Below are 23,026 nucleotides of genomic sequence, written 5' to 3' on the forward strand. Positions count from 1 at the left end.
AGATCTCAAGTTCTTACTAGGCCTGCGAAAATAGGACAGCATCGCATATCACCTCAAGATGTCGGGCCAGAAACACTGGTTAGTTGCTATTCTGACAATTGAGTCGCTTCATGAGATTAACATTCTGATTCCAGGGAACAAGACAAGGAAGCCACCGTCTACGTTGGCAACATCGACGAGCGCGCCACCGATGCCCTCGTCTGGGAGCTCATGGTCCAAGCTGGACCGGTGGTGAATGTCCACTTGCCCAAGGATCGCGTCACGCAGTCTCACCAGGGTTTTGGGTTTGTCGAGTTCAATAGCGAGGTAGATGCCGACTATGCAGCCAAGATCATGAACGGAATTAAACTATACGGAAAACCTCTGCGCGTGAACAAGGCCTCCGCCGACAAACAGAAGCCCCTCGAAATCGGAGCCGAGCTTTTTATTGGAAACTTGGATCCCATGGTGGATGAGAAGATCCTCTACGACACCTTCAGTAGATTCGGCACTCTCATTGCACCGCCCAAGGTCGCACGGGATGACAACGGCTTGAGCAAGGGATATGGATTTGTCAGCTACAGCAGTTTCGAAGCTAGCGACGAGGCGATCAACAACATGAATGGCCGCTTCCTGATGAACAAGGACGTTAGCGTGCAATACGCCTACAAGAAGGACGGCAAGGGCGAGCGTCATGGTGACGAGGCAGAACGAATGCTAGCAGCGCAGGCGAAGAAGCACAACGTCGCTGTGGAAAGTCAACCAATGCCATCAGCATTCCTTCAACAATCCGGTCAAGTTGCACCTCCCCCGGTAGTTGGCCCACCTCCGGTCATGGCGACTGGCGGATTCGATCCCTCTATGAACGCAGCTATGCCACCTCCCAGACCTGGAAACTTCCCGCCGCCTGGTGGACATCGACCTCCACCAGCAGCATTTGGTATGAACGGTGGCGCCCCGCCCCCTGTTATGGGACGCGGCAACAATGAACTGCCACCAGCACCCTCGGGTTTGCCTGCACGACCACCACCTGCTCAGGGCGGCTACGGCAGACCAGCCGATTTTCACCCAGGGTTTCCTGGTCCAATGCCTGGTGGTGCTGCCATGCCTCCGCCCGGCTTTGGTGCTCCCGGTAGCGTACCACCACCGCCGCCACCAGGGTTTGCGCAAGGGTACGGTCGTTGAGTTTTGTAATGCCGAATCCGCATTGCCAGATCCAGTTGGAAGGATATCTCAGAGCCGGTTCGCGAGATATCTCGCAGACGCAAGGGGGGCATGGTTCCAGTCCATTGTGTCAAAGACCGATCAACGAACAGGATCAGCCACTACCGTGGCTTCATTACGGGCCGTTCTGGTTCTGGAGGGTTGGCGACAGTTCAAATTTTGCTACAGGCCAGCAGAAGTTAGGGTCGGATATGCCGATGAAGGTGCTTACACATTTGCAGTGTGCACCGACCGGACATACAAATAAATGCTATTCAGGACGTGAAACGAGTACGGGCATGGTATGAGGTGCAATGGGGTTAGATGAAGTAGCTCATGAACTTGGTGAGTGCATCTCATTAAATCGTCTTCTGAGGGTAGAGGAACGTTGTGCACTCCCAAGGAGACTTGCATTGCCACCACTTCTTCACTTTCAGCAGAGTGGCTGATACAATATAAAGTATAGAGATACCCAAATAACCAAACGAAGTAATCAAGTTTTAATATGTGCCAACTCATTGTTGTCGGTGATTCCAATGTCCCGTGGAAACTTGTGCATTCCGTTCCTGCATGCTCCTTCTGAACTACGGAATCATTATAACGCCGTCGTTGAACTCGTGGGCAAATCAATTGAGTCAAACCACAAACTATCAAGGGGTGCATCGTGCAACCGACTCAGCCGCTATTGCATTGGCTACTAGTTTGCCCTAAACAATACGACTTGATGATGGCAGTTAGTGCCTCTGAAAGTCGCACAGAATGTAACTCCCTCAAAACCTGCATCGCTGCAGCGAACATGCTTGGATTAAAGTCAAGTTGCATAGGCAACAGGTCCATAGTCGACGAGAACAACGCAGCTGGGAACAAGGTCTAGGTTCTAGGTTGTTGGTTGTTGGCGTCCACAACCTATTAGGCTCTTGCCACCTTTCCACAACATGAACCTCGCACATATCACGTTGTTTTTCCATTACGTTCTTCGTCGTGCTCCTCCCCCTAGCCGGCTTGCTGTTTCTAGAGAGGGCGTATCGCGCAGCAGTAGGGGTTTAGGGGTAGCTCCCGACGTGCACTTTGATGAGGAAATACTGGAAACCGCCCAGCTCTCTAAACACATAATCCCTCTGCTTGCGTGGTGTCGAAGGCGCCAAGGGACCTCGTTGGACAATGTAGCCCGAGGTCCCTGCGGTTGATCCCCCACGCCTCCAGGTTGAAGGTGGGAAAGCCACCAATGTATCAGACAGGACACATGTTGGCTTTTACGAGTAAATAATTCATCATCTTGCGACGTTTTCTAACCTTCGCTAATCTGTATCTGAGATTCGGGTCTCTGAGACATACCGGTCGGAGATCACCGGTGAAAACCAGCCGTGTATCATGCTGATGCTATAACTACCAGCCATGCCTGGCCGGAATTCTTGACGTTCATCCCTTCGATTGCGTGGCGCAACAACTACTTGCCGTTCAAGAGCTTGATTACTACAAAATGGTGACGATTTCTCGACTGTGACTTTTAGTACGTACTCCTGATCAGTGCAGCCCCGTAGTGTATTGTGTAAGACATTGTTGCAACTCTAGTGTACGTGGCGTGATCTACTAGGCAGTTCTCTAGATCACAGTATGTACAGTACATCATACCATCAGCCAGGGCCGTTCCCAAGCCTCTAGAGGCTGCGATGAGCGAAGCACTTCGACTGCGGGCGAAGATGCAGATCAACTGGGCATTGGACATATGACTTCGTACTTGGACTTCATTTGGGAAGAGTTTGCGAGAGAGAGAGATAGAGCGCATGCCAGATGTCAAGGCGGGTAAAAAGCAACAAATATGAGCACTCATCTGCTGGAGGATCTTGGTAAACGTAAGATCCGGCACTGCGAGATCTAATTTGCCCCACACATATCCCGCATAGATGCAGCTAGCCGAACAAAGCCACAGGCCAAGCATACTGTGAAACCGAGTGAATGATACTCAAAGTGAACAGGTGCATCTGAGCACATATATGAAGTAGTCCCGAGCTGAGCTCTTGCAAGAACCTGGGGTTTTGGGGCAGTTGGAGGGTACATAGCGACGTTGTAGCACGGAGTATAGACTGATGTGGTTGAGAAGTTAGATTGCCCTGCAAGAGCTGGAGTGAAGGGTGTGGGTTTGGCACCTGGGACGGGACGAGACGAAGCAGGGCCGTTATATTGGGATAACTTTGACTCGCAGCGGAAATACTGCTAGATAGAGGTTCTAATCCTGCTTGCACCCTCATGAGAGGAGCCGATAGTATGGTAGGAAGTAGACGGTACCTCATACCGCAGTGTACGTGGGGGAAAGAGTGACTTGCTGTGTACACACCCTCACGCTAATACCTTGGGGTTTCATGGGGTCAACTGAGTCATTGGTTGTTATCACGAAATGTAGTTTGCCATCAGGGCACAACTCGTCTCGATCCAAACTCAAACGGGGCGCTGCCCAAATCGCTCAGATTTTGGCCAAAGCCCCCTAGTAGCACTGTATGGTTCATCCGTTCCTTACAGCGAATGTCAGATCGATTACACCAGATCTAGAGCTTCGATTGGGTCGGCGAACAGATCTTCTCAACATCGCTAATACTTTCGGACAGTAGTCCATTCGCATGCTAACCGAGGTGCAAGCCAGAGCGTCAAGTTCGCGGGTACCAACTGCACGCAAACACTCATCCTTCCGTTGAGCACGCACTTCAACCTGGTCTTGATGGGGCGGGTCTCCATCCCGTTCTATCCAATCTATCCACAAGGGTGTCTTCTCCACAAATCTCGTAAACTCCATGAGTGTCGCCAAGCATGAGAATGGGGCTGAAAGACAACCTTGACATGAGCAGATGGTGAGAAATTGAGCACCAAGCCGATATCAATCGAAATTGTACTTAAGCTAAGATACAGGCAGGTCACGAAGAGCATCAACGCCACCAAATACGGGGAAAATGACGAGAATACTAGAAGACACCTTAATCAGCTCTCTATAGAATAAGGTAGGTTTTCTGTTTTTATTTGGTTATTCAGGTGTTGTGCGATCAGGAATACTAAGTTCTTTCATAAGTTTTTTGGCCTGAGTGCAATTTCTGTTGATATCGGCTTGGCGCCATGGCACTGCTCTCACGACGATGGTGTCCCTCGGAGATTGCTTCGGCCTGAATAAGAAGACACGCAGGCTGTCGCGCTATTATTACCATCCTCGCAACATATGAAAATTATCGAACATATTAGACAAAGGAATTAGCTGCTCGAAACTGCTGCTCGATCGCGAATCCGTGTGGTTGGGCAAGATCAGGCATCATCGTCGCTTGACGAAGAATATCCGGGTTGCCAGATTGCGTGTCTCGTGGGCACGCAGGCCTAAATATGATAACTGATATTTGACTGCTTTGGGAGAAAGTCGCGAGCCCCATGGTGTGCGACGTGGATCCTGGTTTCTCATTTGAGTAAGAAGCACATGGCGAATATCGGCATTGTGGATCCACTGGACCGGCAAGTTTGAGATCTGATAGATCTCATTCTGAAGGTTTCAAGTAACTAGAGGTCCATGGTAAGTGGGTTCATATGTTTTGATGAAGATGTTGAAGTGGAGTGTCAGCAATCGGCGGGGTCTTTTCCACGCAATTGTTGAAGAATCTTTTACCGGCAGGCAAATTGGTCCTGACCTGGTCGGACTGGCCGGTATGAGGTGTCAGGGCCGCGGAACAGTATCCGGTGTCTGCTTGAGAAAACAATAGATCACAGCTTCGGCTCTGACAGCCAATTTGAAACAAACATCCATGTAGCCTCTCATATTCTTGCAGGTTTCCGTTCCCGTTTTTATTATCGTTTTGCGGCACGTCGAGCTTGGCCGTGCAGTGAGTATCACCGAATTGAAAGCAGGTATCCGGGGATTCATGAACTTCCAATTAAGACACCGCGGCAAGAAGCCATCTGACAGTGTAGGGATAGTATCTAGGATCAAGCTTGAAGAAGTGTCTTATTCCCCCAGGATCCCTAGCGTTAAGGAAGCCGGTCTCCGCGGACTCTTCAGTGAGCCCAGTTGTACTGCTTGTCGAAGTTCGCGGCAGGTGTTGGAGGTCAGAGTTGCAATTTCTTGAGTAAAGGGGAAAACCAACTGATCTGGATCATACACATTATCGCCCCATCATTTGGTTTGCGGATCGTTTTTTTTCTTTCTTTTTAGCAAGCTAACTATGCGGCATGATGTTATGTCGTCTCTTTTGAGTTAACACTGATCGAGGTCCGTACCGCACTTTAAACTTTGCTAGCAGCGGGTTTGTGCGATGGAGTTTCAGTTGACAGCTCCCGGTGCACATTAGGGTAGCAACCGCGTGGGCTCGTTCCTGTCATTCCAATCCAGAATTCGGCGCCGGCCGCTGTCTGTGGTATTGTAGCAGTTGGAATCCGATATCCTTAGGGCGGCTGCACTTGAATTATGGAATTCGGATTTAACTCGAGTTTGTATACACGCGTACCTGCCATGCAGTGTGCAGTGGTGGCCACTAAAAGTGTCTGACCCTGATAGTGTATATTGCCCCATAACTCTTCCAGCAAAAAGTTAGATCTGTATATATAACTGGATATACGAAAATTCTGGGATCATCTACTTACAGGGCGCTTTACCGGGTATTTGGAGGCATAAAGTGGGCATCTACGGGGCTTACAGTGGGTATCTCTAGCGGATTGGGTACGTACCTTCTTAAAAGCAGACCGGGCTCTCAATAGTGTAGTACGTATTTCCCGGGTTTTCCAGATTTCCCCAGTTCCTCTCAGTGTATGAGGCCCCCTAACTGGATAAAAGTACTCTGCCCATCCTACATGCAGCTACAGGGGCCAACTGGAATGGTACATTGTCATCGCAAAAACCCCGACACTGAACACTTGGCTCTGGCCTTAGACAAGCGATTTCAAGGATGATCCAACTCATGTACCAGATGGCAGAAAATTGTCCGTCAAGCCGTCATACCGCTACGACAAAATTTCGAGTTATCAGTGGCAACAACACCATCAAGGGTGAAATCATCGCAACAGTGAGGCTTGTTTCCAGGGCTGGATTCCACGACGATCATTGCAACTCTGCCATGTTGGAAATTCTCCGTCCGTCAAAAATGGGAGCAAAAAGCAAAGGTGAGGCGGCAAGAATTGGCCGAGCATGTGTGGAGAAGGATCCCTCCTTCTCAATTGGCCGGCTCTCGGCCATCCCCAACCTCCACGTCCTACGATCATTACGTGAAGTTGATCAGAGATGAGATGCTTTCTCAACATAAGTATCTTGCAGAATCGAGATGGGCATGGGCGTGGGACACAAAGCTTGAGCGCTTCAAATCAATTGGTCCGCGCGTCTGAGGGTTTCGCTTTCCAACGGTCAGCTACCAGTCTTAAATCCGGTCAGAGGGTCACAATTTTGACCTGTTACTGACGCGAACGGATGTTCCAACAAGTTTCATTTGATTTGGAGACACAATGTCCCACGATGCCCCAAGGATGCGGACCGTTCCCTCATCGGACAGTACCGGATGGGTATCCAATCACTGAGACTGATCAACCGTCAACCATCTCATTGGGATTCCCATGCTGACGGGGATGTCCCTGTAAGCAAGGACATATTGAGCCACGCTTGTCCCAAAGAAGGGTCCCACTAATCAAGGACCTGCCAACCAGGCTTGAACTACTCATTCGTTGGGGGCCCGAATAAGCCAGGTATGAGCGCGGTGCAACGCGTTCACACTAGTTCAATACGGTAAGGCTCCAAAGTTACAGGAGGTCCTTCTGCGACTAGTCTCACCAACAGGCCCATAGATGATAGGAACATAATAGACAGACACTGGACCCAAACGTGGTGCAAATGACATATCATATACGTCGTCGAGGCGTAAGTGCGTCGAGCCTTCTTTCCAGCAGAGGTATCCTTGTGAACACCATTTGGTTGGCCTACTCGTAGGCGGAACTATCCGGATGCCACTATTATACGTATTTTCGGGAAGCTGCGCATTGCTGCCCTATTTTCCTGACTCGAAAGGTAATGACGCAGGAACCGCCCAGCACATTCTCTGGGCGGATGATATACCCAAATGTGGGGTGGGCTTCATATTGGTCAATACGCTGAGCTGACTTTGTGGCTTGCACCGAGAACCATTCCCACGGATACGAGAAATGTTTGGCAAGCTGGGAGGATCAAATTTATTTCAGCAAGGATTATAAATGAAAGATGCCGAAATCGATATGACGATATCTTTCCCCATGGACATCCCCAAAACGATTACACAAAATTTGTGATATGTTGCACCCACAGACTGTCACGCAGCGACGCATAAGGGGCGAAACGTCTGGAAGACAGAGGGTCAGACGCGGCCATGTCACTGAGAAGCCAGGAGTGATTAGTCACATTTTCCACCGGATAGCATTAGCCGGCCATGATAGGGAGGCGAGTTGTTACTTGTTGGTGGTGGTGGTGTTGTTGTTGTTGTTGTTAGTATGTAATGGAAACCTCATATATCAAATGTCACGGTTAGCTCCGCTGTTCTGGGACTCTTGCAGGTGAAAATCTTTATAGTTAAGGAACACTTTGGCGCATGTAAGTGCATGTACTTCGAACCCGAGGTGAAGCCTCATGCGTTCGTCCCCAACCGGTCCGGGAATCCGAATTTTTGCGGAAGCTGTCCCGTTCGGCGGAAGGGTTCGAGTTCTAATGGCAATGACGGTTTTTGTGATGCGAACACCCCACGCTGGCTTGGACTGTGTAACACCAACTCTAGATCTCTTTTTTTTTCCCCTCGCTTCTGCTGCCTTGCATGGTACAGATGAGCTTCACTTCCGAGCCTCCCTTCCGAGCCTCCCTTCCGAGCCTCCCTTCCATGTCTTTCGTTAATTAATTGGCTGAGAGCTCGAGCATAATTGAAGCTCAGCTGAAGTACACTTACATAGTGGCAGTCATTAGTGTGAGGCGCATAATTCCGCCGTTGTATGATAGCTGCCACAATACCTGCAACTGAAGCTCTCGTCCTACGTTGAGAAGGCCGAGCGAATTACTGATAAAGCTGCTGTGATGCTTGCTGGAGGAGCCAGTATAGCAATAGCAAAACCAAGTTGCTAAGATTCCCGCGAAGTCATAGCTAGAAGCTGATTGCTTGTGTCTCAGATCCGCGACCCATGTCCTCCTCAGCGTAGATCTCAGTGAAGTGACATAATGTAACATCGCAACATCGTAACATCGTAACATTGTACAACGCTGTCGCGCGCCACAATGCCCATTTACGTGAGTATATGTGCCCTGATACAAATGCAAATTGACCATGCGTCAAGCCCGATACCAATAGACGTACAAGTGAGCTGAACATGGCATTGAGTGATTAGTGATAAATATGCCATCTTTCCATGTGTCGACAAAGATTGGTGGGGGTTTAATCGGTTTATAATAGTTATTGACCCTAGCCCGCCAATCAAGTTGCATAGCAGGCAACTTCAAAGAGGACACGGGGTCAGGATTAGAGCAACGTCTACTCATAGTTACTATATCCAAGGTGTGCTCATGCTCTCAGCTCAACTACTATAGGCCGGGTAGAACCACATGTGCTGTGACACCGTCTATAGGTCTCTGGTCAGCGCTCGACATCCAATGCTGAGAAAGGACAAGACAAAAAAACGGCTAAGAAACCCTCCGAGGTTCTACTACAGTTTAGCAACCTGTGAACGGTCTGTTAAATTGCACAAAGACGGTGCGTGCAGGCAAAACGAAGACGACTTGGAGGATCTCGCAAGATCTACTTGTTTCGTGCCAAAAATAGACTCGTGGAAATGTCAGCTTTCTTAGCATCCGTGATATCGTCGTCACCCAATAGGCCTACTAATGCAATGACTGGGTTTGCTCGTCCCCGTGGGTGTTGGTGAAGTTCAGCTCCCAGGGCTCCAGGGAATAGCACGGCTTCAAAAGCGCCCAAGAAGGTCCTTCTAAGTTGCAGTGAGTACGAAGTACATTGGCAACTGCCTTGGTGCCGCATCCGGATGGCAGACAAGCTGGGGCGTATGCATAGCGTGCTTGCCTCGGACTGGCAGAGGAAATTTAGAGTGCAGGGAGGATCCCTGTCTTACCCACAGCCCTGGATTGTGTCGCCCACCAATCCTGGCCTCTCTGGCTTCTGGGCCTCACATTCGCTCTCACATTTGCTCTCACATTTCTACCACGTCGAAATATGCTCGACCAGCGTCTTTTCCCCTTCGCCTGTCGCCATTCAGATATCGCCGTCACCACAATCCGTCCAGGGCATTGAGGGCTGACACGGGCTTCGTCCTCGGTTTTCGCTGCCCCTTCCCCTGGTTGCTACTGCCCCTTGTTTCTCTCCCGCATCCCATCCTGGCCTCGTGGGAAAACACAGAGCAGCCAGATCTGGGGACGTCCTGGGCCTCGCCTATTTACTGGAAACCCCCGGTCTCGTTTCAAGCACTCAGCGAATTGCACATTGGTGGTTTTAATTTGGAATCGCGGACCCGACATGCTCACATGGTTCAAGCTCTTCGGTGCGGTCCGCCCGTCTTTCATAATTCCGCTCGTTGCGCCATAATAGTAGGCAATGCCTCTGACGGTATGACGGGAGGATGTCCAACATGGATACCTACTGGCTTGCCTCCGATTGCACGGTCCCAGCCGCTCTAGAGAATATAGCCAGCGGCGGCGGCGGCGGGCACCTCCTCGTAAACCTGGCTGGCACTAGTCTCGTCCATGTCCTGCCTCCGACCTGTCATCAGGCGGCAGGTAAGGTGGGTAACTTGACAAGGCTCAAGCCTCATTCAAAGAAGATCCCGGCCATGTCTCTCATCGAGCAGGACTGGACTGGGGGGTGGGGGGCCTTGATATCGCAACTAGTACTCGGCCCATACATCGACGTGTGAACTTGCTGGTCTAGCGCAAATCCTGTCGTGCGTGCCCAAAACGCCCGCATACTCTTGCATCTTGCAAGATCTCCGTCTTGGCTTCCAGATGTACCCTGGTGCACATCACGCACGCCTGAGTATATACATCTCATCTCCCTCGGACTCCATCTTGTTCCTGATTTTGCCAAGCTCCCTCCGCTGACAACAACTATTTCCCTTTATACCCGGTGGTGGTTTAGATTTATTTGACGCTCTTTTGTCTAACCTTATTGCATCCCTATCACCACAGAGCGCACCTCTTCCACATAAGATCAAATTCGCTGAAGGTCGACTAATTCGACCCCAAAGCGTCAAGGATTCGGTAGCACATCTCAACGACAATGCGATTTTGTGGCCGTCTTCATCGATCACCTTGCCCTGGACAAGACTGCTGCCACAACGAGAAAGTCTCTCTCATGGCTCAAACACAGCATCAGCCCAACTGGGGCCGATGGCATGGACACCATCACCCAGGTCCCGAATACATTATCATGGATCCTTCGACCATAGCACAATATGACTCGATCACGACGACATCTATACCACTACAACGGCCATCTCCCACGCCTCAATACATGGTTGGGACTGCGTACAGCATGTCTCCGATAACAAGCGTAAATGCTCCACAGTACCATTCGGAGAACACCTTTGCTTTCAACTCGTATACGCCCCCGTCGCCAGCACCTTTGACATCTCCGCTCAGGCCATACCAAGAGGAACGACCCCAGCCACGTCTGATGCCAGCAGACCACGAACGGATTCAGGGGATGGCATATTCCAGAGGTGATCGAGCGGACTACGGAAGCCCAGTTCACACGCCGCCGGTCAAGGGTAAGGCGCAACTCTCAACCACAACAAAACCAAGTGTGAAGTCGGAAACCAACACACCCGGCAGTGCCAAAGATGAAGTTGATGAGGCTGTATTTCACACGGACGTTGACATATTGCTGAGGAGGTTTCAATCTAAGGCTGGCGACAAAAAGACGGGTTCTTCGCAGTCTGGCTATCAATCACCACCCAACTCTCATAATGGCTCGAGGGCCTCGAGTCCAGCAGAAACCAAGGACGACGACGAGAAACCTCACATCTGTATGTGGCTTAACTGCGACAAGGCCTTCAAACAGAAGACCCACCTGGATATTCACCTTCGCATGCACACTGGTGAAAAGCCCTATGTAAGTCAGAATTGGTCATAGAGGTTGATTATAGCTGACTTTGCCATATAGAAGTGCCTGTGGCCTGATTGTAATTACCGGTTCTCTCAGCGGGGGAATGTGAAGGTGGGTGCATCCGTCCTGCGCGATTTTGAGTCGGTGACTTAAACCCAACAGACACACCTGCGTCGACACACGGGCGAGAGACCATTCCCTTGCCACAAGTGCCCCAAGCGGTTTGCTCAACGCGGCAACCTCAGAGCTCACCTAGATACTCACGAAGGCAGGCGGAAGTTCTACTGCTTCCTTGATGGATGCAATAAGGTCTTCACACAGCTCGGCAACCTAAAAGTAAGAATTTCTGATCATGGCCATGTGATACTATAGCGCTAATCGAGGCCCATAAAGGTTCACATTAACAGATTCCACAAAGACACACTCCGTGAGCTGCTCAACAAAGTTGACTCCCTGGACATTGATGAGGTCCCACAGAAAGATCACGAGACGCTTGAAAAGGTTGCCCACATGTTCCGGAACAGCAACAAGGGCATCAAGGGCCGTGGGATAGGCCGCAAATACACGACGCCAGGCCAGAAGAACGTCAGCATCAACATATCTAGCCTATACCCCGTGCAACAGCCCTCGCCACCGATGTATCACATCCCTCACCACCTGCATCTACTCCCCAACTCGGCTCAGCATGCAGTGACTCACCCGGGGAGTGTCAACCACTACAACATGCCTACAGAACACCACATGACGGTTGGTCGAGAGTCCCGCACTTACGGCATGTTCGATGCCCAGGATGGTCTGTCCACTAGCAGTGCAGCTTCCAGTTCTCCGGAGACCCTGTACGAAGAGGTACAGAGTCGTGACCTCGACTTTTGTGATCGCGTATACTAAGGTCCTCTAACATCTGGTCGAGACTGGGGACAGACTCGCCACATGAACGACTTGAAAGATCACGAAGAGGTGGCCGTGGCCACACATTACACCACAATGGAGCATAGGAGCATTCATGATCTTGACGAGCGGATCCATCCACCGGACAACCATGTACACAGAAACTTATCACGGAATCTGCTGGGCCTTACGATCCGAATTGCCGATATCAACTTTTTTTATATGAGACAGGTCGATTACTTTCATCTTTTCTTCCTAGTCAAAACGTCGGTCTGATCCGTGTTAGTATACATCCTCGCAGATCAAAGTACAGCACACAACAGAAAGAATGGGAGCTGGGAAGCGGAACCAAGTGGCCATCTGTTGTTGTTGTTGTTGTTGAAGAATCTAACTGATCAGTGTTCATCAAAGACAAGCAGGATGGAGCTTGTCAGCCAAATGCTGGGTGGTGCGGCTATCTCATTTGCATTTCCATCGCGCTGGGGTGTCAGGACCAAGCATATCGAAGGGGTTACCAAAAATGCGGGATTCGATGGTGGTGGTCGATGCTATCTGAACAGCTTCTGTTACCAAATTCCATCTTACATTTTCCCTCTTTCTTGTCTCCACAGCTTGTCCTTGTATCATGACAAATTCACACTTGTCTCGGGGTTTATTAGGCTGTACATTGTATTGGTTGGCTATTGCGTTGGAAGGGACGTCTTAGTCCACACTGGCTAGCTGGCTGCGAGTGACAGGGCAAGATGTGATACGTGAGAACTGTCTGGGAAAGGGCATGGTTCGCGGCTGTCCCAGCCACCGTCATGTAAAATTACTACTTTGACTTCAATACATGGAATCCGGCGCATATGAGACTACGGAGGTCAAGGATCCGCACTGGAGTCATGGGTAGGGACGCAGACAAGCGCACGCAGAGCGGCGTGTCTTGATATAGAGATGGAAGACGAAAGAAGATATGTACAGGTAGGTACGTTGCGTCAGGTATAACAGGCTTGTTTAATATGAGCCAAGGCTATTTCCATTAGGCGTTATTGGGTCACCAGACCCTACCTTGGACGAGTCTTGGTCATGGGCGAGGAAGCATCAGGTTACTAGACTCCAGGATTGGAACTCTGCATGGTTGCATCATCTACGTAAGTTAGGTCACAGGCTCTACGCAGCAGCGCCAGCTTTACCAAGCCAAATAATTATTCCACACTTGCCAAGATGTCATAGATATGGAAGTCACTTACAGGGTAATCGACTATCTTCAGCCTTCTGTAGCAGCTGCACGTTGTACTGGACTCTTGGACATTGCTGCCATAGCTTATCAACTGTCTGTCTATTCACCTCTACCCTGCGAGAGGCCAGTGTGAGAAAGGCCGCAGCAGATGTAGATTGCACCCTATTGGCTAGTTTCTGATACGTAGATGCATTAATCTGCGTCACCGCCCAGTGTGCTGTATCTTCTTCCATGGCCTCATCTAGCTGGCCTCCCATCGTCGCCAAATTCCAGGTCAGTAGCCATGCTAGATGGGTGATGATATAATCTGGGGCTACTCCGAAGCGGAACTTCCATAGATAGCCGAAGCAGTGGCAGTCGCAGCCGGGGAGATGGCTTCTTTCCCAATAGCCTCAGTGGAAATTGAATATCGGGTTAGTTAGCCGCGTTTTGCGCACAACGGTAGTGTCGTCAGGTGAAACATAATTGACAATGTTTCAGATACACATCAAGATTGAGATGTCGGGGGCTGGCTAAACTGAGATGCCATCCGCCGGTCTAGGCTCGGCTCGATCATCGACCTGGCCTCCTCCCTTCCTCATCATCCAAGACGCCAGACTCAGCCGTGATGAATGGTCCAGACGTGCCAATTGAGGGACAACTATATACCCACTAGCCACCATGTAGCGTGGATACGAATAGGATGTTGTCACCACTCTGAACCTCGTACGCCTCTTCTCCCTCCAGTTCCCAGTCTGCGTCGTTGATTAAAACAAGGATGCCCGGCCGGCTAAAATTCCACATCATTAGCTTTGCCCACAGCCAGCAGAAGAGGTGTGCATGCGCGAAATCCAGCAGCCATGGCTCCGGGAATAACGGGGAGGTGGCGGATGCCGCAGCCCTCAGCTAGGAAATGGACCTACAGGTGGCCGTCGAGGACGAACAATTCCGTGCGCTGGTCCCTCATCGTATGGCGACATAGATGGTCGATGAGGGAAGCGATCGTTACTGGCTTGCCATCCTGGTCTGTGGCGGGCATGGACAGCGAATGACGGCGCTGATCCGAGAAGAGCATCTCAAGTCCTCCACTGCAAAAAGGCAGTCAGTGAGATGCGACTGGAACGGGGTCGATGTGATATCGGACTTTTGAGCATCACGGCATCTTGCAGACACTCAACGAGATCCATATGGGCAAGGAGGTAGGGGTAGTCAAGGTTGGTTAGGTAGGCGGCCACTTACGAAAATTCCACCACCAATTCTATCTTGGGTACCTCTTGGGCTACGCCAGGCGTCTCCTTTGGCGTCCCCTCGGTTGTCATTTGCTCTGCGTCGTTATTCATGCTGAAATAGCATGGTTTGTGATGATGCCTATTTCCTTGTCGTGATTAAACCTTTTCCCGGACTCCAATTCGAAATCGGGTTACTTGCATGAGTGCCCATCGAGCTCGAGATACGCGCCGGCCACGCCCCGATAAGCAATATGCAATGAAATATTGTATTAGTGCATAATAGTAGTACTACTGCTGCTCCAAATTCGCCCCTTCTCATTGCAATGAACTATAACTCGGATATCGTCCATGAACATGACCCTTTGTATGGAGAATTTGTCGCCGCTTGAATGAGCCAGCAGGCGGCCTTCGAGCTAAGGATTGCCACCCACTTAACAGTGCTGCATGCCTCGCCTGGCTACACATCACTACGTGTGTAATATGGCCATTCATTAGGAGTAACGAGCTCCTTGAGTTATATGTACGGACTCGTCCTTATTGTGGGGTGACAGCATCACTAGCAGAAACAAGAAGAATGCTTTAATTCCACTTCAGGACTGACCACTAAGATTTCCTGTGCATCACCGAGTATCGACGTACTTTAAGGCCCAGCTTGATGCTAGAACTCTACTATCCCGCCCCAAACCGATGCTGGGGACTCGGAGGATTATAGAGGTTATGATGACTGTTCGTACTTGCTTCTTTTAAGGAATTTATAGTCCATTTCTCGTCGGCAAATCCTTTCGTCTCCTATCCACTAATGCATTAGGCCCGCTGAATGAGCAAAATAGGGGTTATGTTGACAACCACCACAAGCACCGCCGCAACATCCTGTAAAATACGCACAGTGTACACATCGCATATTAAATGATGATATCCTTCCTGCCGGCTCTTGCGAGGTTGATCGTACTTGCGGGCACCCGATTGGGCCAAAATCCATCTCCCAGCATGTTCACGCTTTGGCAGGCGTGCAGGCCTGTATATATTTTCTAATTGTGCTGGCGTGTTATCTGACATATACTATACAGCAATATGTTTGAGATTTGTCTACGATAGGGTTGGTTCTGCTTATGCTCGAATGGTCTTGATTGCCAATTGATCTAGCACGGTGATTCATCTACTTACGACGAAGAACTCAACTCATCATTTACCACAGCCTTCTGGAGATCCCCAAGTCAGGCCTCGGCTACTTATCAACCTCAACTGACCTGCAGGGAAGCCCGGGTATTGTGAATATATTGTGCTTAGACAGCGCAAAACTATGACCTGCTTGCCGACTTCAAAGTCCCCCGCAACGCAACCAGCAAGTCAACTAACTATGCCAAATTAGTCTTGTTTCATACCACTAATCGCTTTCCGGATTATTTATTCGTTTGTCGCATTCGTCTTAGAATCCCGCAGGGTTCTCCTGAGAGCTAATTTCGAGAGTGGGAATGAAGCAGCGGGTAGTCGAGATGCGCCTCGTCTTCGCTTTCGCCCCCCTCGTTGTTTCACAACGTACAAAACTCATTCTATCCACATGCTTAATAATGGTCTTATGTAATTCGTCTAGTACATCTGACATGTAACTTATCCATTTCGCTGAGACACTCATGAGCTACAAAAGTTACTACAACTGTGGAAACAAACACCTGGAGATAGATTATATCTTCTACTAGAGTGTGAGAAGTCTTGCCTTGAACTTGTTTCCAAGCTCAGAGTCCACAGTTATCGCAGAATATCATATGCGGATCGTTGCGTGTTGCGTGGCTTTGTCTCGGGATTTGAGAGAAGAAGTGTTACAACGTTGACCTTGTTACATGGGATACGCTCAATACAATATTTATTCACACATTGCTTGTTTTCTTCAAGTCAGTATTTCAGCGCACTGATCGACTCGTCTCATACTCTGACACAGATCACCATACGTGACCAAGAGGACTCTTCCCATAGTTTTCATCAACCGCTGGGAATAACTTTCTGAATTGTTCGTTCGTCATTATAGGCAGTATAAGAACATGCCCGTACGCATCTCATGAGCATGGTCTGATGTTCCCAAGATTGAAAGCACATTGGTTTATATGCTGGAGGCTTAGAACGTGTTAGACTTAACACCTTTAGAACACAGCCAAGTCAGCATACAAGATGACAGAATTATGATTGTCAACATGTATGGCGTGGGATATGTACACAGTCATTTAGTATATCCTCGACAAGAGTACCATACGCATCTCCCGGATTGATGCATAATAGATCGTCCCCACTTTGGAAGACAATTGCCCGGTGAAGATCGCGCCTTGGGGTCCTGTGGCAGATGAACATATCAGCTTGATTTCCGTGATCGCCCCTGCTGTTATCATGCGATGTGTTGGGTGTTAGTAGAGGCGGAATCCTCGCATCTCGTGTGATAGGTGTGGCATCTGCGCTTGGAATTATACAACCTCCGGCAGTATTGTGATTGGGGTAAGTGAACGTAACTCTACTCTTCACCCGGGGCCAGATCTTGGGCTACGTGGACTCAGAAGAAGTGTTCTCTTACCAAGATACCAAGTATTACTGGGACAGACAGCACGGAGTGCTGATTAACTTCTTCTTGATCATGGTCAGAGGTGATGTTTATTTCGAATCCAGTAACATAAATACGCGTCTTAGTAACGACTAGATTCACTGCGATATATTAGCTGCATCCAAGTATCACCACAATCAGATTGGCGCCAAGCAGGACAACCTCACCACTGCCGGATACCGCTTGTGACTGTTTTCAGCCCGTGTGTGATCCACAGCTTTCATGATTGACGTACTTCATCTTGACTTCAAGTGTATAAATATCCCTTAAATTTCTAATCTCAGGTAAGCTTCCCCTTTTCTGAAAAACATCAAACACCATAGAGGCGATCCTCTAGGGCATGTATCATTTCTTCCCCAATATCACGAAAGCCCCGCTCATTATAAGCCGGAGAAACGTCAGCAAATACACTAGGACTTATCAACATGTCCAAGGCCCCCAGCCAGTCAACGGGAAGCCGAGCCCCAGGCTCCGTGGCACCCACCCCCTCCGCCTCTGTCAATCAATCCGTCGCCTTCTGCTCCAGCACAGCACCATCAAGCTCCAAGCACCGCAGCTCCAAAGCCGTCTCCCCGGCCGTATCGCCCTCCGCCTTCCTCCCCACGATCGCTCTCCTGCAACCCATCCCCGCAACCATAGTCGGTGCATCATCCAGCAGCCGCACCATCATACCCAGCAACACCGTAGCCTCGAGCCGTGCTCCCCCCACAGCAGGCGGTAGCATAATTCCGACGACGCAGGGGCCGCTGCAATCCATGTACACGGACCCGACGGACATCGCCTTCGCGAGCAAGCAGACCGTGTATGCGAAGCTGGACGAGGAAGAGCGCATCCTGCAGGACAACTGGGCGAAGGCCAAGGCGACGCAGCTTGCGCCCTGCCCGGCGGGATTGCAGTGGGAGCGTCACCTGACGTGTCCTGGTTTCCGCTGTACGGGAGGTATGCACTACATGTCGGATCTCATCATTGCTTCAGGCGTGCCGAGTATGTATACGCGCCGCTGTCCGCCGGATATGCAGATGGGGTATATGCCTAATTATGCCGAGGGCATTGTGCCGAAGGGGTACTTTGGCCCCGTGGCGCCGATTGGGATTGATCCGCATAAGAGGCAGCCGTGTTATCCATTTTGGACGTAGGGTGGTTCTCGGTGGTTCTCTGGGCGCTCCGTCGATCTTGCTGCTTTTTGACAACGGAGATGCCAGGTTTTGAAGCTGGCAAGTTGGATAACAGCAGAAAGGAGGGGGATGGGGGTGGCATGGGCACCTCATGCCTAGTTTCTTGCCAGCGTATCTACTTCATTTTCCCCATGTGTCCCGAGATCGTCGTGATGAATATCAGAAAACACGAGTCATAACTGCGAGCTGGTAAATACTGTAGCCGCATATAGATAGATAGATAGAGACGAGCAACTACCATCAACAAAACAAAACTCCTGAATTCCCATGTTGTGCCGCCAGTCTCCCCACTCATCCCTAGATGCATGTCATATTGTACACGTGTCAGTCTGGACTTCAGTAAGGAAATTGCCGTACCCTTTCTACAATCATATCGAACCAACTCCCCAGCTACGCAACTACCCAACTTGGCACAGCTGCGCTCAACTTGACACCACCCCTCTGTAAACTGTGAGGCCTAGCTCACAACGCCAAGTTGTAGCTATACTCATCCTCCATATTCTGGCTAATCCACAAAACCACACTGCTGAGTCCCACGAGCCCATTCGCAACGACATTCTCAACCCCCATGCCCATCATAGGCCAACCCACGCCCGGAACGACAAACTTGAGGACGAAAACCGTAACCCCGCCCGCCATGCCGCCCGCCAGAGCGGCAAACCCCAGAAACAAAACAACGCGGGCCTTCCAAGCGACACCGTTGCCCGAGTAGCTAAAGCTGTCGGTGCTAAGACGCGCTTTCTCGACGCTGTTGATGATGAGCATTCCCAACGAGCTGAAGATGAGCGGGAGCCAGTCGACGAAGGTAACATGAACGTCGGAGCCATTGAGGCGCGACTTGGACCAGACGGCCGCGTCGAGGAGGACGTAGAAAGCGAGAGAGAACTGTTCGGATTGATTTGCTGGTTAGCCTTTTGAAACAAGTCGACCGAAGGGCGGCTGGTGGGGGTAATATCAGGAGGGCATGGACGAACCAGAGCTCCGGCGCCGTAGACGCCCGAGTTGCGCACCCAGGCGCTATTGAGCCACTGCGGCTTGCGAAACTTGAAGAGACGGTCGTCCTCCATGGCTACTTCGTTCGTCAACTAGCGGGATGTCGGGCTGCTGCAAGTAGTGGTGATGGGGATTCAAAAGTCGGCTGGCGAGAAGTAATCAATGGAAATAAAAAAAATCTTGGCTCCTGTCAGGGAGATATGCAGATAGGAAAGAAGACTCGGAAGCAATCGGCGTTGACAAGGGAATTGAGGGAACTTGGAGATGTTCGGGGTTTGGTAGGCTGATGCGAGCTCCAAGTTCGAGATGTCGCGAGGCTGCCGGTACAAATGCCAAGACCCGTCGTCATCAGGAATGGCACAAATCACGTGAGTTACAGCAGGGGTTGTTGTACTGAAGTTACATCCGTCTAAGTATTAGAGCGAGGCCCTTCAAAGTCAACTGCACCGGTATCATTGTCAAATGCCACTTGCACAGACAAGCTCTAGCAATTGGTTGTAAACGTTACTCGTTGCAATGTGATGTAACTAATATTAATGGCTGTGAAGCCCCTAATACGAGACAATTCCACCGAGTGTATCTGGAATGCTGGTTCCCCCTTAGTGTACCACTTACGTCTCAATGCTATTGGGCTGAGACGAGTGCCGCCTTCCAACGCCTTTGCAAATCTCAATCCCTCCTTCAACGCCATTGCGAGGACTGTCTGGCTCTTCACCTGTGTACATGGCCGCCGCAAACGCCATCGCGAGATAGTGATGGTACAGGACTAGAGCGCGCAGCATCGGTGCCACATCAATCCTTTGAGTTTTGCCTTTAATGTTGGCCGTGTAATGCGTCCATCATGTTGACTAACTGAGATCATTTTTCTCCAGCTCCCGAGCCCCCATGGCCACGACCACGAGAGTGCTCAGGCTGCTGGAAGGAACCGCCAACATAAACATCGTAATTAGTACAAGAGTAGAAATGAACCACCGCTCTATGTTCACGCCTTCAAAATCGTGGTCAGCAGCTTGACCTCAGAGTCTTGTGCTTCTGAGTCCACCAAGCCCTGTCCAAATACCTCGTAATGTGGATATCTCCAAGACCTGCTCCCAGTCCAGAGGTGCATTAATCAGAAAGTATTCCGTATTCTGGCGCAAGAATAATCGTTCCTCGTAGGCTGTTCGCGATGCGTCCGTTATCTCGGAGCTCATCGCATCTTTACGTCGTCCGTTGTCCAGTAGGCCACATTGTCTTTCGAATTTTTCGATGCTGGTGAGATTTTCTCTCGTCAAATCTCGATTGTCTTCATCGCATCCTCAAGTCCCTCTGCGTGATTGCCGTTCATGGCTGGAGCCTCCAAGGTGGCATTTTCCTTGCCCTTGCCTGTGTCGGTTCCATTGGGCAGAGATTTCACCTCGTCGTCTGGACGGGGTGTATCAACTTCGACGAGCTTAGTGGTCTTGATCCCGTTTGTGACGAGCTTCGGCTCAGGAAGAGCTGGTCCGGAGGCAGACCCGGACCCTTCCTCGTTCACTCTCGCTAATGGGCTAGACTTTCCGTATCCTGGACGGATGGGGCTTGACAGGGGCGAAGGACTGCTTAGTCTCTGGAGTGACCTGCCACGAACTTCTCCGGGGCCGTCAACGGGGCCTGAGTATGGAGATCCAGTCGGCGAGGCGACACTGCCAACCATAGACTTTCGCTTTGCTGACGCCCTGGCTCCACGGCCGTACTTTTGATCCATTCTCCATCTCAAAATTTCGAAGTAGGAGGGCTCAACACGAGTCGTCTTAAACTCCCGCAGCTTGAGCTCGTTAGTTTCCTCGTCGATAGACCATTTGCCGCTGTTCAAATCGTCCGCAACCAGCGCAATGAAGGCAGACCAAGATCTTGCCACCACATATTTGATGTCGTAGTCACGTCCGAACATGATGATCTGGCCCCATGTGCCCATAGGTCCAGGTGCTAAATCCACAGCGAGGTTGTTGCCTCCCCAGTCACGAACTAGGGGGATCCAGCCCGAATGAGCGTATGCCCGCTGTACGGCGCCTGGAGGGACACAGTCCTGCTTCGCCAGAAGATCCTGTCGCCATGAAGAAGTCTGGGAGCCGGCGGGGGATCCTGGGGCTGATTTCGAGGAGGAAGCCTGGTTGTTGTTGCTGCCCCCCAGCACCTTGGTCGGGATGGCAGGTTTTACCACGGATGTCTCCAGGAGGAACTCTTGGTTCACCTTGCGCCACTGGTCCCATTCCTGGACGATTTCCTCGCAATCCAGTAACATCGAACTGAAAATGATACCGGTGGGGGTCCCCCCACGCTCCTGGCCATCGTGCATCATCAAGGAGTCTCTAACATCTTGGGGCAACGAGCAGTCTAGCTGGTGTTCTAATTCGTTCAAGTCGTTATGTGTGCAGCCTTCACAAAGCTGATCGAACAGCTCCGGATAGTTCTCCTCAGCCCAGTGATCTATTCTTTTCCACGAGTGGGAAATGGGCGGTGCCGGGGGCATGCCATCGGCGAAAGATTGCATCGGGATCTCGCCTGGACTGCTGACCGTCTCGAAGCCGTCATCTTTGGAGCTGTTGCGCTTTGTGTTGAATGATCGCAGGCCCGGTGAGTATGGACCATTGGAGCCGGGCGAGAGAGGAGATGAGTGCGATCCCACACCCATGTACGAGCTTGACCCGTCAACGGCGGTGGACAGCCGACCCATCTCGTCCGTGTACGGGGATGTGATGTCTGCTCGGGATTCGGAGGCTGTGGCGACCGACGTGAGGGTTGACTGTCGGTTCAGGGGCACATGTCGACCTGTTCGGTAGGGGGAGTCGTATGAAGAGTCTGGCAGTAGATCATCAGCGAATGCAAGGCCGGCAGAATCGAGGCCGAGTACAACATACGTCGGTCATAGCTGGTCATAGTATGCCAGATAGATTTGAAAGCCGATCCGATTCTGCAAGTACGCGACATCAGTATCGCGGTAGTGTCAATTGATTGGAGCTCGCGGGTGGTATACTTACGATTGAGACATGGTGAGCGAAACTGACTGCGCTGCTTTGTGTAGGCGTAGGGGTTACTCTGTGTCCCAAGACTATGTCAGCGCAGGGCCGCCGGCGGAAGTGGTTTGGCAGTTGGGCAATCCAGATATTCCGCGATCGGCCGTCGAAAGAACGAAGAGAGAGTACTGGATTCGAGGAGGTGGGAATTGTTTGTTGTGGAGGACAACGAGTCGCGACCCTCGACTTGGACAGAAAGATTGTTCGAGGCCAAGACGCGACGTTAATGATGAATGATGGGGCGTGCTCGTGCCACGAAAAAGGGGTCCTCTTCCCCAGTACTTGTTAGTAGTGCTGCTGCAAGGAACGAATGCTGCTGTTCAAAGGGAAAACGACCGTTTGTTTATGTTGGCTTGAACGAGGTTATTGGCGATTGATGGGGGCAGACTTAGTTGGCCTAGCGAGACGAGGCAAAGCGAAGCTTTTTGGGGGGTCAAGCGTTGTATTTTCCAGGGACTTCTTTGTCATTTCATTCCCAGCTTCACCGGCCTATGGGCTAGACCAGCAGGTTTGACCCGCCCGTTTACTGGAAAAAACGGATTGAGCGATGTGGAGAAGGCTGGGTTATCGACGACGCGCAAAAAGTGCAAGGGCTTGTCATTCGTCGGTGGCGCTCTCCCCACTGGCACTGGTCCAGTTTCACTTCCTTCAAGGTAAAGTTCAAGA

The 23,026-nt window shown here is 50.7% G+C and overlaps 6 protein-coding genes across 6 annotated transcripts; 3 read left to right on the forward strand and 3 right to left on the reverse strand.

The window, feature by feature from the left end:
* Positions 1–58: 58 nt before the first annotated feature.
* BCR38DRAFT_480220 (uncharacterized protein) lies at positions 59–1,164 on the forward strand (the record flags this gene model as incomplete). The annotated part of the gene is made up of 2 exons (XM_040863252.1): positions 59–78; positions 135–1,164. The coding sequence occupies 2 exons, from the start codon at positions 59–61 to the stop codon at positions 1,162–1,164; spliced, it is 1,050 nt and encodes a 349-aa protein (XP_040721323.1).
* Positions 1,165–10,427: 9,263 nt separating this feature from the next.
* On the forward strand, positions 10,428–12,143 carry BCR38DRAFT_331082 (uncharacterized protein; the record flags this gene model as incomplete). The annotated part of the gene is made up of 4 exons (XM_040855023.1): positions 10,428–11,261; positions 11,313–11,366; positions 11,418–11,591; positions 11,649–12,143. 4 exons carry the CDS (start codon positions 10,428–10,430, stop codon positions 12,141–12,143), a joined length of 1,557 nt encoding a protein of 518 aa, XP_040721324.1.
* Positions 12,144–13,819: 1,676 nt separating this feature from the next.
* BCR38DRAFT_18917 (uncharacterized protein) lies at positions 13,820–14,755 on the reverse strand. The gene is made up of 3 exons (XM_040853989.1): positions 14,584–14,755; positions 14,268–14,432; positions 13,820–14,134 (listed from the first exon to the last, which is right to left on the reverse strand). The coding sequence occupies exons 1-3, from the start codon at positions 14,682–14,684 to the stop codon at positions 14,017–14,019; spliced, it is 384 nt and encodes a 127-aa protein (XP_040721325.1). The 5' UTR covers positions 14,685–14,755; the 3' UTR covers positions 13,820–14,016.
* Positions 14,756–17,810: 3,055 nt separating this feature from the next.
* Positions 17,811–18,497, forward strand: BCR38DRAFT_18961 (uncharacterized protein). Its single transcript, XM_040853993.1, has one exon. It carries the CDS (start codon positions 17,913–17,915, stop codon positions 18,291–18,293), a length of 381 nt encoding a protein of 126 aa, XP_040721326.1. The 5' UTR covers positions 17,811–17,912; the 3' UTR covers positions 18,294–18,497.
* Positions 18,498–18,794: 297 nt separating this feature from the next.
* BCR38DRAFT_330375 (uncharacterized protein) lies at positions 18,795–19,399 on the reverse strand (the record flags this gene model as incomplete). Its single annotated transcript, XM_040854954.1, has 2 exons — positions 18,795–19,217; positions 19,307–19,399. The coding sequence occupies 2 exons, from the start codon at positions 19,397–19,399 to the stop codon at positions 18,795–18,797; spliced, it is 516 nt and encodes a 171-aa protein (XP_040721327.1).
* A 1,196-nt stretch (positions 19,400–20,595) lies between these two features.
* On the reverse strand, positions 20,596–22,335 carry BCR38DRAFT_404785 (glucan synthesis regulatory protein; the record flags this gene model as incomplete). Its single annotated transcript, XM_040857880.1, has 3 exons — positions 20,596–22,145; positions 22,205–22,257; positions 22,325–22,335. 3 exons carry the CDS (start codon positions 22,333–22,335, stop codon positions 20,596–20,598), a joined length of 1,614 nt encoding a protein of 537 aa, XP_040721328.1.
* Between the last annotated feature and the right edge of the window lie 691 nt (positions 22,336–23,026).

Source organism: Pseudomassariella vexata (genome assembly GCF_002105095.1).
Source record: "Pseudomassariella vexata strain CBS 129021 chromosome Unknown BCR38scaffold_1, whole genome shotgun sequence".
NCBI classification, from domain to species: Eukaryota; Fungi; Ascomycota; class Sordariomycetes; order Amphisphaeriales; family Pseudomassariaceae; genus Pseudomassariella; species Pseudomassariella vexata.